We start from the raw sequence: 15376 nt of genomic DNA, 5'->3' as shown, positions 1-15376 counted from the left end.
AACAGCTCCTGGCAGGCACAGGGGACCATATGGGACACCGGGATTCGAACCAACCACCTTAGGTCCTGGATTGGCTGCTTGCAAGGCAAATGCCGCTGTGCTATCTCTCTGGGCCCGGAAGCCCTGATTCCTAATGTCTTCTATTACATGCAGAAAGCCTCTACTGAAGAGCCATTTATGATGCTGCCAGGTCTAACTAAGTTATGAAAAGTTGCATTAGGAAGGAAGAGCTTGGGCCAGAGAGATAGCACGGAGGTAAGGCGTTTGCCTTTCATTCAGAAGGATGGTGGTTCGAATCCCCGCATCCCATATGGTCCTCTGTGCCTGCCAGGGGCGATTTCTGAGCATAGAGCCAGGAGTAACCCCTGAGAGCTGCTGGTGTGACCAAAAAAAAAAAAAAAAAAAAAAGAAGAGCTTTATTTTATCTTTAATTTTTGTTTTTGGGGCCATACCTGGCAGTGCTCAGGATTTACACCTCGGTCTGTGCTCAGAAATTACTCGCAGCAGGCATGGTGAGGGGCATATGGGATGCTAGGGATTAAACCTGGATTGACCACGTGCAAGGCAAATGTCTTACTCTCTGTACTATCGCTCTGACCCCTCAAAGGAAGAGCTTTAAAGCATGGAGTTTGGGGCTGGAGTGTGGCGCAAGCGGTAAGGCATTTGCCTTGCATGCGCTAACCTGGGACAAATTGCAGTTCCATCTCCCAGTGTCCCATACAATCCCCCAAGCCAGGAGGGATTTCTTAACCTTAACTTAACCAGGAGTAACACCTGAGCATCACTGGGTGTGCCCCCAAAACCAAAAATAAATAAATAAATATAAAATAAAACATGAAGTTTGAGAATAGAAAGATTTTGCTTTATATCCTTGCTCTATAATCAGGGGTGGCAAACACGCGACTCTTGAGCCGCATGAGGCTCCCGGCCAAAATGAATGCGGCTCTTTGCCTCTTATCATTGTTTTGTATACTGTGGCTCTTTGCCAAGTTTGGATTTTGTTCTGCTTCTTCTGAGGAGGGATCTCTGAGGAGAGATCTCCGAGCACGTAGTCCCTCCCACCCCCAGGCTGTGGCATCCCGTCTCCCATTCCTAGGAAAGAACTGCAGGAGCCAGCGAGTGGGGGGACCCGTGTGTCACATGTTGGGTTACATCTTGCCATTAGTTTTTAGTGTGGAGGATGCAGCACACCCTCACCATCACTGCAGAATTTTGACCCTCACTCAAAATGGCAAGATGCAATATGTGTTCAATAGATTATTGTTAAAATTAGATGCTTTTGTGTGAGTGTTTGTCTGTTTTGGCAGGTCACTGCGTGGTGTGGCTCTCTGACTCTCACAGTTTAAAATTTTGGCTCTTTGTGTCGAACTTGTTTGCCACCCCTGTCTATAATTATTTTTTTTGTTTGTTTGTTTGTTTTTGTTTTTGGGCCACACCTGGCGGTGCTCAGGAGTTACTCCTGGCTGTCTGCTCAGAAATAGCTCCTGGCAGGCACGGGGGACCATATGGGACACCGGGATTCGAACCAACCACCTTTGGTCCTGAATTGACTGCTTGCAAGGCAAACACCGCTGTGCTATCTCTCCGGGCCCAATTATTAACAGAAATAAAATGGATAGTCTTCTTCCTATGGCAGTTCAACTTCCTTTTAACAGCTATAATTAATAACACTTTTCATTGCAATTTGCTATATCATTTCCATTATTTTTGTTTTGTTTTGGGAACATACCTAATTATACTTACAGGTTACTCCTGACTATTCACTCAGGAATTACTACTCCTAGTGGCACTCAAGGGAAGATATGGGATACAGGGATTAAACCTGAATCAACCGTGTGTAAGACAAGCATCTTAACCATTGTAACTATCACTCTGTCCTTTTAAAAATCATTGTTGGGACTGGAGTGATAGTAAAGTAGGTAGGGCATCTGCCTTGCACGCAGCTGACATGGGTTCAATTTCTGGCATCCCATATGGTCTCCTGAACCCACCAGGAGTGATTCTTGAGTGGAAAGCTAGGAGTAACCCCTGAGAACTGCTGAGTATGGCCCAAAAAAACAAAACAAAAATATTATTGTTGGTGACAGTTCTGGAGGTACTTGAGAACCTAAAACACATCAGGACTGTTTGGGCCAAGGGTCAAATTCAGGACCCCTTACATTCAACTAATATAATTTATCATTTAAGCTACATTTCAATCCATAATTTCTTCCTTTTTTGTTTATTTATTTATTTATTTATAATTTTTGGGCCATGCCAGCACTGTTCAGAGATTATTCCTAGCTAATACTCAGGAATCACACCTGATGGGGCTTAAGGAAATATATATGGTGCCAAGAATCTGGTCTTGGTTGGTTGCATGACCTTACCTATTGTACTATCTCACCAAAAACTCCCTCCCCACTTTATTTAACCATGCCCTGTGACACTCAGAGATTCCTGGCAAGGCTCAAGGGACCATATATGGTACTAAGAATAGAAATAGATCAGCTACTTGCAAGGCAAGTGCCCTACCTGCTGTACTATTGCTCTGGTTCTTTTCTACTTTATAAAGAATATAAGTATACAGGGCAATATATAAGCAGCCTGTGGGGGTCAGAGCAGTGGCACAAACAGTAGGGCATTTGCCTTGTATGCTCGAACCTAGAATGGACCACAGTTCAATCCTCCAGCATCCCATATGGTCAAGAACCATTTCTGAGCACATAGCCAGGAGTAACCCCTGAGCATCACCGGATGTGGCCCCAAAAGAGAAAAAAGTAAGTAGCCTGTGTTGGGTGGGCCAGAGAAATAGTGATCCTTGAGCACAGAGCCAGGAGTAAGCCCTGAGTACTCTGGGGTGTGATCCCAAAACCAAAATACAGAATGGATTGGATGGGCTTCTTCCAGTGGCATTCAAACAGACCCACCTCCATCATAGTGATGTGCCATGAATCACCTTGAAATTCTTCATAAGCATTGTGGCTTCTAGCTTTGACCTGGGCTTTCCATACAGTAAATCACAGTTATCAGGGCCAGATCAATAGTACAGCATGGAGGGTGTTTGCCTTGCACAAAGTTGACCCAGGTTTATTCCCTGTTACCCCATATGGTCCCATATGCCTGCCTCTGGGGGCAGAGGCAGGAGTGAGTCCTGAACATTGCTGATGTGTCTTCCAAACAAAACAAAATAAAGCTACTCAAAGCTGCTCTTTGCTTCCACGAGGTCCCAAGCTCTACCACTCTGTCCCCTCATTCCACCCCTCATTGCACCATTTTGGGGACAAGTGCCAGTACTTAGCAGGCCAATACAGCCAAAAAGTGTGGCCATCAGTCCCACATTGTGGACATGCTCCTACTTCTGTGACTGGCATTTCCTAGTGTCTCTATTCTGAATTAATAGTGGACCAGGTCAAAGGGCTGGAAGCAGGGGAGGAGGGAGCGGCAGTCAGGGCATCAGAGCAGGAACAGATAGATCCTGAGGAAGCCACACTGTATGTGAGATTCTCATTCTTGTTTACTTACCTGTACTATCCATTTCATGTATTATCCATCCCCGGATGCCACTAACTTGGGCACATACACACATGTATTATGCTGCCTGTGTGATATAGGGAGGCCTGCTTTTGTGCTGAGTCCATTTGGGGAACAGGGGGTTACTGCATTTACCTAGTTCCTGCCGCTTCCCTTCTGACCAGAGACCAGGCAATGGCTACACGCCTGCTGGTCATGCAGATGCAGGGTCCTTAGGGAGGACATGGAGCTCCTGCTTGGCCTTGGGGCCAGGCGGGCTGGCCTGGCCACCACCAGCAAATCCTTCATGGAAACATCTGGGCTAGAATACTCCTTCCAAGGGAACACTGGCACCTTCCTCTTCTCAGCAGAGTTTCGGTCACAGGGCCGGTAGTCATGGGACATGATGGGTTTTTCTAGAAAGGCAGAAATAGAGGCAGCATCAATGTGCACAGTTGCCCTGGGCTCAAGGAAGGCCACCTCTGACAAAGCCAGCTTAAACTGCAAATTAGTACCATCCCTTATACCTTTTCCGTTTCCTGTCCCTGATTGCCCATACGCACCCCCTCATGAGTGGAATTCATCTAAAGGAGAACTGAGAAATGGAGGTGACAGTCCTTAGTCCCAGTATTGTTTCTTTGGGGTGTTGAAATGGCTTCCAAGTAGTGTTTAGGTTCTTGGGGCCACTCCCAGTAATACTTGTCTAATTGGACCAGACAGTTCAATGTTCAGGCCAATCCCATGGGGTGCCAGGGATCACCTAGAACTCTCCAGGGCAACACTTAAATCTGCAGGGAAGTCATACGGTGTTGGGTGGGCATCGAGAAGGCATGTACCCAGACCCTCCCATTCTCTTCTTCTCTTTCTCATTTTCCCAGTGAGACTAGAGACTTGCTAAAAAGATAGATGATGTCTCTACCATCAGATAGGGTCTCTGGAGGGCAGGAGCTACCTTCCCTCTCCCCATTGACTAGGACTGGTCCTGTGGTCCCTCCATCCCCGTACAATCACTCACGCAGTTGGTTGCATGGCACTGGATTTGGGCTGTGAGGTCGGATCCCAGAGAACATTTTCCCCCTCGCTGAAATCTTGTTGGGTGGATTAAACAACAGATATCGGGGCTGCTTAACCTTGGACAGAGAGAGCCAGCCCTGGTTCAGACAACCCAAGAATCTCTGGGACGGGGAAGGCAGTGCCGCTGTAGATCTATTCTCCTGGCCGATTGACGGCTGTTTGAAGGAGGTTGTCTTGAGTGCCTCTGGGCTGCTGCATTCTGAGCTGCTGGTTGCAGTTGGGTTCAGAGATTCAGCAGAGTCTGAGCCCCGTGTAGTAGATCCTATTGATGTTAAGGACTGAAAGGAAAAAACAGTTGAAATGGGAAATCGAATCTCTGCTCAAATATATATTTGAGAGCCATACCTGGCAGTACTCATAGCTCACTGTTGACTCTGAGTTCAGGAATCACTCCTACTAGGACTCAGGAAACCATATGAGGTGTCAGGGATAGAACCCAGATTGACTACATGCAAGGCATGTAGTCACTGCCTGCTGTGCCATTGCTCAGCCCCCACCTATGTCATTCTTTTTTGGGGAGGCACACCTGTCTGTGCTCAGGGGTTACTCCTGGCAGGCTTGGGGGACCATATGGAAAGCCAGAGATTGAACCCAGGTTGACCATGTTGCAAGGCAAACACTCTACCCACTCTGCTATCGCTCTGGCCCCCATGACATTTGCTGGGGTCACATCTGGCAGTGCTCAGGGTTACTCCTGGCTCTGCACTCAGAAATCGCTCCTGGCAGGCACAGTGGACCATATAGGATGCCAGTATTCAAACCACCATTGTCCTGAATTGGCTGCATGCAAGGCAAATGCCCTACTGCTGCGCTATCTCTCCATCCCTATTCTCTTTTTGAATTTTTTGACCATACCCAATAGTGTTCTGTGTCTATTCCTGATCTGTGCTCATGAGTGATCTCTAGTGTAGTGTGCTTAGGGGGCTTATGTATAAGGTACAGGAGATTCAAACTGGTGTCATTGGATGCAAAGCAAGCACCTTAAGCCCCTAGTATTGTCTGACTCCCAGGCCCTAAATTTTAATCTCTAGCACTGTACCCCCAGCACTGTCAGATGTGGCCTGGTTGCTCCCCACAGCAGGGCATTTTGGTTTGATTTTTATTAAATCACTGTGAGATACAGAGTTAAAAAGTTGTTGATAGTTAAGTTTCAATCATACAATGCTCCAACACCCATCTCTTCACCAGTGTTCATTCCCACACCAATCTTCAGTTTCCCCAGTTACCTTCCCATTACTTCCCACCCCTTCTGGCAGACACTTTTTCTCTTCCTTCTTTCTTCTGTCTTCTTTCTTTCTTTCTTTCTTTCTTTCTTTCTTTCTTTCTTTCTTTCTTTCTTTCTTTCTTTCTTTCTTTCTTTCTCTCTTTCTTCCTTCCTTCCTTCCTTCCTTCCTTTCTTTCCTTCCTTCCTTCCTTCCTTCCTTCTTTCCTCCCTCTCTCTCTCTTTCTTTCTTTCTTTCCTCTCTTTCTTTCTTTCTTTTTTTTTTTTTTTTTTTTGGTTTTTTGGGCCACACCCAGTGACGCTCAGGGGTTACCTGGCCTAGGGGGCTATGCGCTCAGAAGTCGCCTCCCTGGCTTGGGGGACCATATGGGACACCGGGGGATAGAACCGAGGTCCGTCCTAGGCTAGCGCTGGCAAGGCAGACACCTTACCTCTAGTGCCACCACCCGGCCTCTCTCTCTCTCTTTCTTTCTTTCTCTCTCTCTCTCTTTCTTTCTTTCTTTCTTTCTTTCTGTCTGTCTTTCTTTCTTCTTATTTCCCTATTTTCCTTTTTCAGAATATGGTTTGCAATACTGCTATTGAAGAAGAGGCTGTGAGTTTGATCCCCATTACCACCCCACATGCTGAGGTGTTCCCAGTAGTCCTGTCATAGAGATCCCAGAGCCACAACTAAGGATGTGCTCCCTGACATGTTGCCACCAAGTTCAGGATTCCCAAACCCCCATAAGCATATTTTCCCACCTAACCAAAAGCTGGATAAATACTAAGGACATGGTCCACAGTTTTCCTCTGTAAGTATTTTATTTTTTTAATCTTTTGTTCTGTTTTTTGTTTGTTTTGTTTTGTTTTTGGGTTACACTTGGTGTTCAGGAGTTACTCCTGGCTCTGCACTCAGAAGTCACTCCTGGCAGGCATGGGGGACCATATGGGATGCTAGGATTTGAACCACCATCTGTTCAAATCAGTTTTGTGCATGGCAAACACCCTACTGCTGTGCTATCTCTCCAGCCCCCTCTGTAGGTTTTTTATTTGTTTGTTTGTTTGTTTGGTTGGTTGGTTGGTTGGTTGGCTGATTTGGTTTTGGGCCATGTAGCGAAACAGCCCTTAAGATGGCCTTGGATAGTGGAGAGAGGCCTTTGTTCTTAGGCCCTGGCCACGTGACTCCATTCCCCCATTAACCTGCGGGTCTGGGTCCAGGAAAGCGAAGGGTATTGAACTCACTCACAGGCAGGCTTCCAGAGAGATAACATCTTTATTCAGCCCTAGCCATCAGATGCATTCAGCCCTGCATTCTTGCTTCTCCCTCACCATAGCTCTCCATCCAGGTAAATGCCCATTCCTCTCCATCCTGGCCAAAGACCAAAAGGCCAAAAGACCCTAATCTCTCTGGTCAAAGCTTTATCTAACCTTTCCAAGACTCCTCCAGGAATGGGCGGGGTCTTTCAGGTAAGATCAAGTTACCTGGTTAGAATGGGGGTGGGGCCACAGGCCTACCAGGGGATTCTCAGGATTACTCCTGGTTCTGCACTCAGAAATCATTCTTGGTGGTCCTTCAGGGATTGAAGTTCATTGGGGACCATATGGGATGCTGGGGATTGAACCTGGGTGAACCACATGGATGGCAAGTGCCCTACCTGCTAGACTATTATTTTTAGTTTTCCATGAAGATAGTTTATTTATTTTTAAAATTTATTGAATCACCTGAGTTACAAAGTTATTTATAACTGACTTTTACACATACAATATTTGAGCACCAGTCCCTTTATTAGTGTCCACTTCCATTCACAAATATCTTCAGTTTCCCCCTGTTCCCCACCCCACCTGCCTTATGACAGACACTTTTTTCTTTTTTTTTTTTTTCTTTTTCCTTTCTCTTTTAGGCACAAGGTGTGCAATACTGTTGTTGAAAAGGTATCTATAGAGGTTTTTAAACATGAGGTTTCAGGAGTAAAACATGCAGTGAGTAAAACATTTATCTTGGGCCCGGAGAGATAGCACAGCGGCGTTTGCCTTGCAAGCAGCCAATCCAGGACCAAAGGTGGTTGGTTCAAATCCCGGTGTCCCATATGGTCCCCCGCTTGCCTGCCAGGAGCTATTTCTGAGCAGACAGCCAGGAGTAAGCCTGAGCACCGCCAGGTGTGGCCCAAAAAGCCAAAACAAAACAAAACAAAAAAAAAAAAATTTTTTTTTTTTTTTGGTTTTTGGGCCACACCCTGTGACGCTCAGGGGTTACTCCTGGCTATGCGCTCAGAAGTTGCTCCTGGCTTCTTGGGGGGACCATATGGGATGCCGGGGGATCGAACCGCGGTCCGTCCTAGGCTAGTGCAGGAGGCAGGCACCTTACTCCAGCGCCACCGCCCGGCCCCCAAAAAATTTTTATCTTGCAGAAAAATTACCTGGACTCTCCCAGGTACCACATACAGTTCCCTGAGCACTGGCAGGAGTAATTCCTGAGAGCAGAGCCAGGAGAAAACCATGAGCACTGCTGGATGTGCTACCCACTTTAAATAATTGTGAAGTTTTGATAGGGCCAAAGTGGTGGTACAGCAGGTAGTACACTTGCTTTGTACGTGGCTAATCTGAGTTCAATCCCAGGTACTCCATTTGGCCCCCTGAGCCCTCCAAGAGTGAGCCCAGAGTGGAAAGTCAGGAGTAATCCCTGAGAAATATGTAGCCCTAAAGCAAACAAAAAAACATGAGGTTTTGGGAATTTTTGGTCTGTTGTTTGGAGACACTTTTAGTAGTGCTCAGGGCTTACAAAGCAAACACTTTGTATCACCCTACCACTGTACTATCTCTCTGGCCCAAAATATAATATTTTAAGCACCAGAGATAGGTTATCAGAGAAAGTAGTATTATTTCACAGTGATTAGATTGGTTAAATGAGAAAGATGGGTGTCAATATTGATACAGGGGTTCCGTGCAAGGCTGGTGGGAATGAAGATGAGAAGAGTCATTCTGGTTTCAAAATCATATTGGTAAAATAATATTGCAAGCACCCTATGACCCCACAATTCTGGTCTTAGGTATGCATTATAAATAAGTTTTTTTGGTTTTTTTGTTTGTTTGTTTGTTTTTGGGTCACACCCAGCTGTACTCAGGAGTTACTTCTGGCTCTCCGCTCAGAAATCGCTCCTGGAAGGCTCAGGGGACCATATGGGATGCCAGGATTCGAACCACCGTCCTTCTGCATGCAAGGCAAATGCCTTACCTCCATGCTATCTCTCTGGCCCCTAAATAAGTTATTAAAGAGGTCATCATACTATATGTAAATCAATGTTCCCAGAAACATTACTCATAGTAAGCAAAAGGTGAACACAACCCAAATATGAATTATTTGGATACACAAAATATGGCAGATATATACAGTAAAATGTTATCCATCCATAAAAGAGAAGGAAATTCTGATACATGCAACAACATGAAGAAACTTTAAAAACATTTTTCTCAGTAAAATAATGCAGACATAAAAAGACATATCATTTATATGAGGCGCCTAGGATAGCTACAGAGATCTAATGTGAAATAAAATGGTGGAAAATAAGGCAGAAAAATTGTGGGTGTGTTTATTTTGGACCACACCTGGCTCTGCATTCGAGGAGTGCTCACTGACAGTGCTCAGGGAACCATATGTGGTGCCAGAGATTTGAACCAGACTCAGTCTTACTCATTGTACTATTTCTTCAGCCCCAGAAAAAAACATCTGAAGAAATAATGGTCACAAGCACCTCAAATTTGGTGAAAGACATCAATTTACCTGATCAACAATTTAAGACTACTAACGAGGATCAACAGAAATAAGAAAACAATGAGACACTCCTATTATCTTTGCTGACATCCAGATGGACATACCAGACAAAAGTGATGCCTGACAGACAAAGGAAGATGAGACTAATAAGGTTGAATGTTTACCCAAAGAGAAAAAGGCAACAGAAGGGGAAAATGAAAATCTAGAAACCTTGGGGCCAGAGAGATAGCATGGAAGTAAGGCGTTTGCCTTGCATGCAGAAGGTCGGTGGTTTGAATCCCGGCATCCCATATGGTCCCCTGAGCCTGCCAGGAGGGATTTCTGAGTGTAGAGCCAGGAGTAACCCCTAAACACTGCAGAGTGTGACCCAAGAACCAAATAAATAAATAAATAAATAAATAAAATTAATAATAAAATCCAGAATCCTAAATCCAAAAAATATATCATTCTGAGCTGGAGTGATAGCATAGCGGTAGGGTGTTTGCACACAGCTGATCTGGGATGGACTAGGGTTCCATTCCCAGCATCCTATATGATCCCCTGAGCATGCCAGGAATGATTTCTGAGCATAGAGCGAGGAGTAACTTGAGTGCCGCTAGGTGTGACCAAATCAAAAAAAGAAAAAAAACACCACACCAAAAATCATTCAAAATAAAAACTAATGACATTTCAGAAGATAAAAAAGAAAATGATCACAATTGTGTGTGTGTGTGTGTGTGTGTGTGTGTGTGTACACTACAATAAATACAAAGAGTAGTTTTTCAGGCTTAAATAAAATAACATTGGGGCCGTCGAGGTGGCGCTAGAGGTAAGGTGTCTGCCTTGCAAGCGCTAGCCAAGGAAGGACTGTGGTTCGATCCCCTGGCATCCCATATGGTCCCCTCAAGCCAGGGGCAATTTCTGCGCTCTTAGCCAGAAGTAACCCCTGAGCATCAAACGGTGTGTGGCCCGAAAACCAAAGAAAAAAAAAAGAAAAAGAACATCATACAATAATTACTTATGAGTATTACCATAAATTAATATTAAAATGTTAATAGTTAATAAATTATGCAAACATACACTATTATTAAATACCACAACTGTTTAAAACCAAAGTTATGACACTATATTATGGGGTGTATAATATATATTAGTTCAAAAGAGGGATTATTATGGGCCCAGAGAGATAGCACAGTGGTGTTTGCCTTGCAAGCAGCCTATCCAGGACCTAAGGTGGTTGGTTCGAACCTTGGTGTCCCATATGGTCCCCTGTGCCTGCCAGGAGCTATTTCTGAGCAGACAGCCAGGAGTAAGCCCTGAGCACCGCCGGGTGTGGCACAAAAACAAAACAAACAAACAAACAAAAAAACACCAAAAGAGGGATTATAACTTCATTATTTACAATGGGCCTGGGATATAACTCCATGATAGAGCACATGTGAGGCTCTGAATTTAATCATACAGACACACAAACATGTACAATAATATATTCTTTTTAAGTAGGTTCTATTTTTGTGTTTGGGCCACACCAGGCAGGTGTTCATGGGTTACTCCTGACCCTGAGAATTCAGGAATTATCCTGAATAACTTCAGACTTTATGAGGTACCAGGGATTAAACCCAGGTCAGCCACAAGCAAGGCATAGACCCTACTTTCTGTACTCTTGCTCTTGCTTCTCTATCTCTCCAGCCCTAGAAAAACATCTGAATAATAGTCACAAGCACCTCAAATTTGGTGAAAGGCATCAATCTACATGAGTCATGGGGGCCGGAGAGATAGCATAGAGGTAAGGTGTTTGCCTTGCATGCAGGATGGTGGTTCAAATTCCGGCATCCCATATGGTCCCCCAAGCCTGCCAGGAGCGATTTCTGAGCATAGAGCCAGGAGTAACCCCTGAGCGCTGCCAGGTGTGACTCAAAAACCAAAAAAATAAAAATAAAATGAAAAGTTCTAAAGTTAAGGGGAAAATTAATTAAGTTTGGGGCTGGAGTGATAACACAGCAGGTAAGGCATTTGCCTTGCACCTGGTCAACCTGCATTTGATTCCTGGATTCCATATGGTTCTTCAGCCCACCAGGAGTGATTCCTGAGCAAAGAGTCAGGAGTAACCCTGAGGGCCACCAGGTGTGGCCCCAAAACCAAAAAAAAGTTAATAAAGTTAAATTCTAAAATTCTAAAATAGAACTAGAGAATTATAGAGGAAGAAAAACATTGAAGTTTAAATCAACTCAAAATATTGTAGAAAAGGAAAAACAGGAAAAAAAAGAAAAATAACAAAATTTTAGTCTCCCATTCATTCATATTAATAATTCAGTGAAACAGAATCAACACTTAAATTAAAAGAAGAAATTGGTGCTGGGGGAGCACTCAGATTACACAGGCCTCATGAGCAGAGGCCCCAAATTCAATCCCTGGTTCCATATGCACCCCAGTACTACCAGTTATCACCCTAGAAGTGCTCCAAGCAACATCCATTTGACTGAGTATTGCTGGTGTATCCCTGTGTCCTCTGACTATTGCTTTTGTTCTTATTTTTTATTTGGAGGCCATACCCAGTGGCACTCAGGGGTTACTCCTGGCTCTGTATTAAAAAATCATTCCTGGAGCTGAAGAGATAGTATGGAGGTAAAGCGTTTGCCTTGCATGCAGAAGGTCGGTGGTTCAAATCGCGGCATCCCATATGGTCCCCTGAGTCTGCCAGGAGCAATTTCTGAGCATAGAGCCAGGAGTAACCCCTGAGCGCTTCTGGGTGTGAACAGAAAAGAAAAGAAGAGAAAAGAAAAGAAAAGAAAAGAAAAGAAAAGAAAAGAAAAGAAAAGAAAAGAAAAGAGGGAGGAGGGAGGGAGGGAGGAGGGGGAGGGAGGGAGGAGGGGGAGGGAGGGAGGAAGGGAGGGAGGAGGGAGGGGGGAAGGGAGGGAGGAGGAGGGGAAGGAAGGAAGGGAGGAGAGGAGGGAGGAAGGAGGGAGGGGGGAGGGAGGGAGGGAGGGAGGGAGGGAGGGAGGGGGAGGGAGGAAGGAGGAGGAGGAAGGAGGAAGGAAGGAAGGAAGGAAGGAAGGAAGGAAGGAAGGAAGGAAGGAAGGAAGGAAGGAAGGAAGGAAGGAAGGAAGGAAGGAAGGAAGGAAGGAAGGAGGAAGGAAGGAATGAGGAAGGAAGGAGGAAGGAAGAAGAAAAAGAAGAAAGAAAGAAAGAAGAAAGAAAGAAGAAAGAAGGAAGAAGAAGAAGAAGGAAAGAAAAGAAAGAAAGAAGAAAGAAGAAAGGAAGAAAGGAAAGAAAGAAGAAGGAAGAAAGAAAGAAGAAGAAAGAAGAAAGAAAGAAAGAAAGAAAGAGAGAAAGAAAGAAAGAAGAAAGAAAGAAAGAAAGAAAGAAAGAAAGAAAGAAAGAAAGAGAAAGAAGAAAGGAAGGAAGGAAATAAAAGAAAGAAAGAAAAGAAAGAAAGAAAGAAAGAAAGAAGAAAAAGAAAGAAAGAAAGAAAGAAAGAAAGAAAGAAGAAAAAGAAAGAACTCATTCCTGGCAGTGCTTGAAGGTCTGTATGGGAGGTCAGAGATTGAATCCAGGTTGGCCATGTGCAAGGCAAGCACTTTACCAGCCAGCCATACTATCACTTAGCCCTATACCAAGGATTTTTCTGTTTCTTATGTTTGCATAAATTTACAAAAATAATTTAAGGGTACAATGAGAGTCTGAGAGGGTTTATTTCTTACCTTTTATGTTCCTTCACAAAGGAAGCACTGTATAGATGATATGTTGGATTCAAAGTGCCCCTCTCTAAATTCAGGTACACCCAAAACTTCAGAATGAGACTTTAGGAATTGGAGAGATAGTCCTCTGGGTAGGGAAGTTGCAGTGCATGTGGCTGACCCAGGTTTGGTCCTCAGCACCTATATGGTTCCCTAAACCCTGTCAGGAATGATCCCTGATCACAGAGCTAGGAGGAAGCCCTGGGCACTACTAGGTACCTCCCCAACACCAGTGGAGGTTATATGTGGACTCTAGCTTGATCAAACAAGCTGGCAAAAAACTACAAACTCACTCTGAGATTCCCTGGAAACCATGGTGGTTACTATTGGTTAGGGGGGATAGGAATGAGCTGAGAGTAGTTAGGTGGCATTGGAGCACTGATGGAGAGACCATGACTATTGCACACATAGAGAAATTACCATTTTCTGCCACTCTAAGAATATTCATAATACACTGGTGAAAGGGGCTAGGATATGGCTACATGCAGAGAACATACTCTGCATTTGTTTAATTGTGTGTGAGAGACAGCCTGGCACTGCACTGAGGAATTACTCCAAGTGGGTTCAGGGTACAATAGGGTTTGCTGGGGATCAAACTGGGTCGGCTGCATACAAAGTAAATGCCCTACTCCTGTACTACTTCTCTGGCCCAAGAATTTTTTTTAATAAATAAAGGAAGGCACTCCACTTAAGCCACCTGTATTCTAAGTACATTTATCTCCTTTACAGTGCCCCAGATTAGGATTGGACACCTGTTTTCATTTTTATTTGTGTTTTATTTGGGGGAACACACCCCGTAGTGCTTGATCTACTCCCATCTTGGTATTCAGTTCTAAGGATCTGGGCTCCCATGTGTAAAATATCTTTGAGCCACTCTCCTCAGGCCCTTGTGAGGGTACAAATTTCCTTTCCTTTAGGTTTTTTTGGGGGGACTATATTCAGAAGTGCTCAGGAATTACTCCTGGCTCTGTGCTCAGGGATCACTCCTAGTTTTACTTGGGGAACCATATGAGATGTGAGGTGTAGGAAAAGATCCCCGCCCACTATATTATCACACTGGTCCTCTTCTACTTCACTTTTTAGTTTTCCCTCTCTCTCTCCTCTCTCTCTCTCTCTCTCTTTCCTCTCTCTCTGTCTCTCTCTCCTTTCTCTCTCTTTCCTCTCTCTCTGTCTCTCTCTCCTTTCTCTCTCTTTCCTCTCTCTCTGTCTCTCTCTCCTTTCTCTCTCTCTCCTTTCTCTCTCTTTCCCCCGCCCCTCTCTCTGTGTGTCTGTGTGTGTCTGGCTGGTTGGCTGGCTCTTTCTCATATTCTAGTCTCCTTAGAATTAGTATCTCCCAGGATTGGAGCCATAGAACAATGGGTAGGGCATTTGCATTGCACACAGTTGACCTGGGGTTCTATCCCATATGGTCCTCAAGCCTGCCAGGAGTAATTTCTGAGTGCAGAGCCAGGAGTAACTCCTGAGTGCTGCTGAGTATAGCACCCTCTAACAAATTTCTTTAAGCCAGTCAAATTGAGCAGTGGGGAGGACCGGTGAGATAGCATGGAGGTAAGGCGTTTGCCTTCCATGCAGGACAGTGGTTTGAATCCCGGCATCCATATAGTCCCCCGAGCCTGCCAGGGGCGATTTCTGAGCTTAGAGCCAGGAGTAACTCCTGAGCGCTGCCGGGTGTGACCCAAAAACAAAACAAAACAAAACAAAAATTGAGCAGTGGGGGGATTATATACCAACTTTTGTGATACTAACGTTAATAAGTTCTGATAAACCACTGCCATCAGACCAGCCCTAAAAAAGTATTAATTCATTTTAAATCTATAAAAGAAAAGGAATAAAAAGATCATCTGAGGGGCCGGAGCAGTGGCGCTATAGGTAAGGCATCTGCCTTGCATGTGCTAGCCTAGGACAGACGGCAGTTCGATCCCTCAATGTTCCATATGGTTCCCTCAAGCCAGGAGTAATTTCTGAGCACATAGCCAAGAGTAAACTCTGAGCCTCAAATGGGTGTGGCCCAAAAACAGACAAACAAACAACAACAACAACAAAAAGATCATGTCAAGATGCTCAGAGGCTAAGGAACTTATTCAAAGAACCATCATAGACAAGAGAGACCCCACAGTCTCTCAC

General features: G+C 44.7%; 1 protein-coding gene across 1 annotated transcript in view; it reads right to left on the bottom strand.

Annotated features, from left to right (window-relative positions):
• Positions 1–4013: 4013 nt before the first annotated feature.
• TTLL6 (tubulin tyrosine ligase like 6) overlaps positions 4014–15376 on the bottom strand; it is a 46027-nt gene continuing 34664 nt past the window's right edge. The window contains 1 exon segment of the mRNA XM_049766112.1: positions 4014–4076. Within this exon segment, the coding sequence (XP_049622069.1) occupies positions 4014–4076 (63 nt within the window).

This window comes from Suncus etruscus, chromosome 1 (genome assembly GCF_024139225.1).
Source record: "Suncus etruscus isolate mSunEtr1 chromosome 1, mSunEtr1.pri.cur, whole genome shotgun sequence".
NCBI lineage: Eukaryota > Metazoa > Chordata > Mammalia > Eulipotyphla > Soricidae > Suncus > Suncus etruscus.
This window is presented reverse-complemented; position numbering and strand designations above follow the sequence as displayed.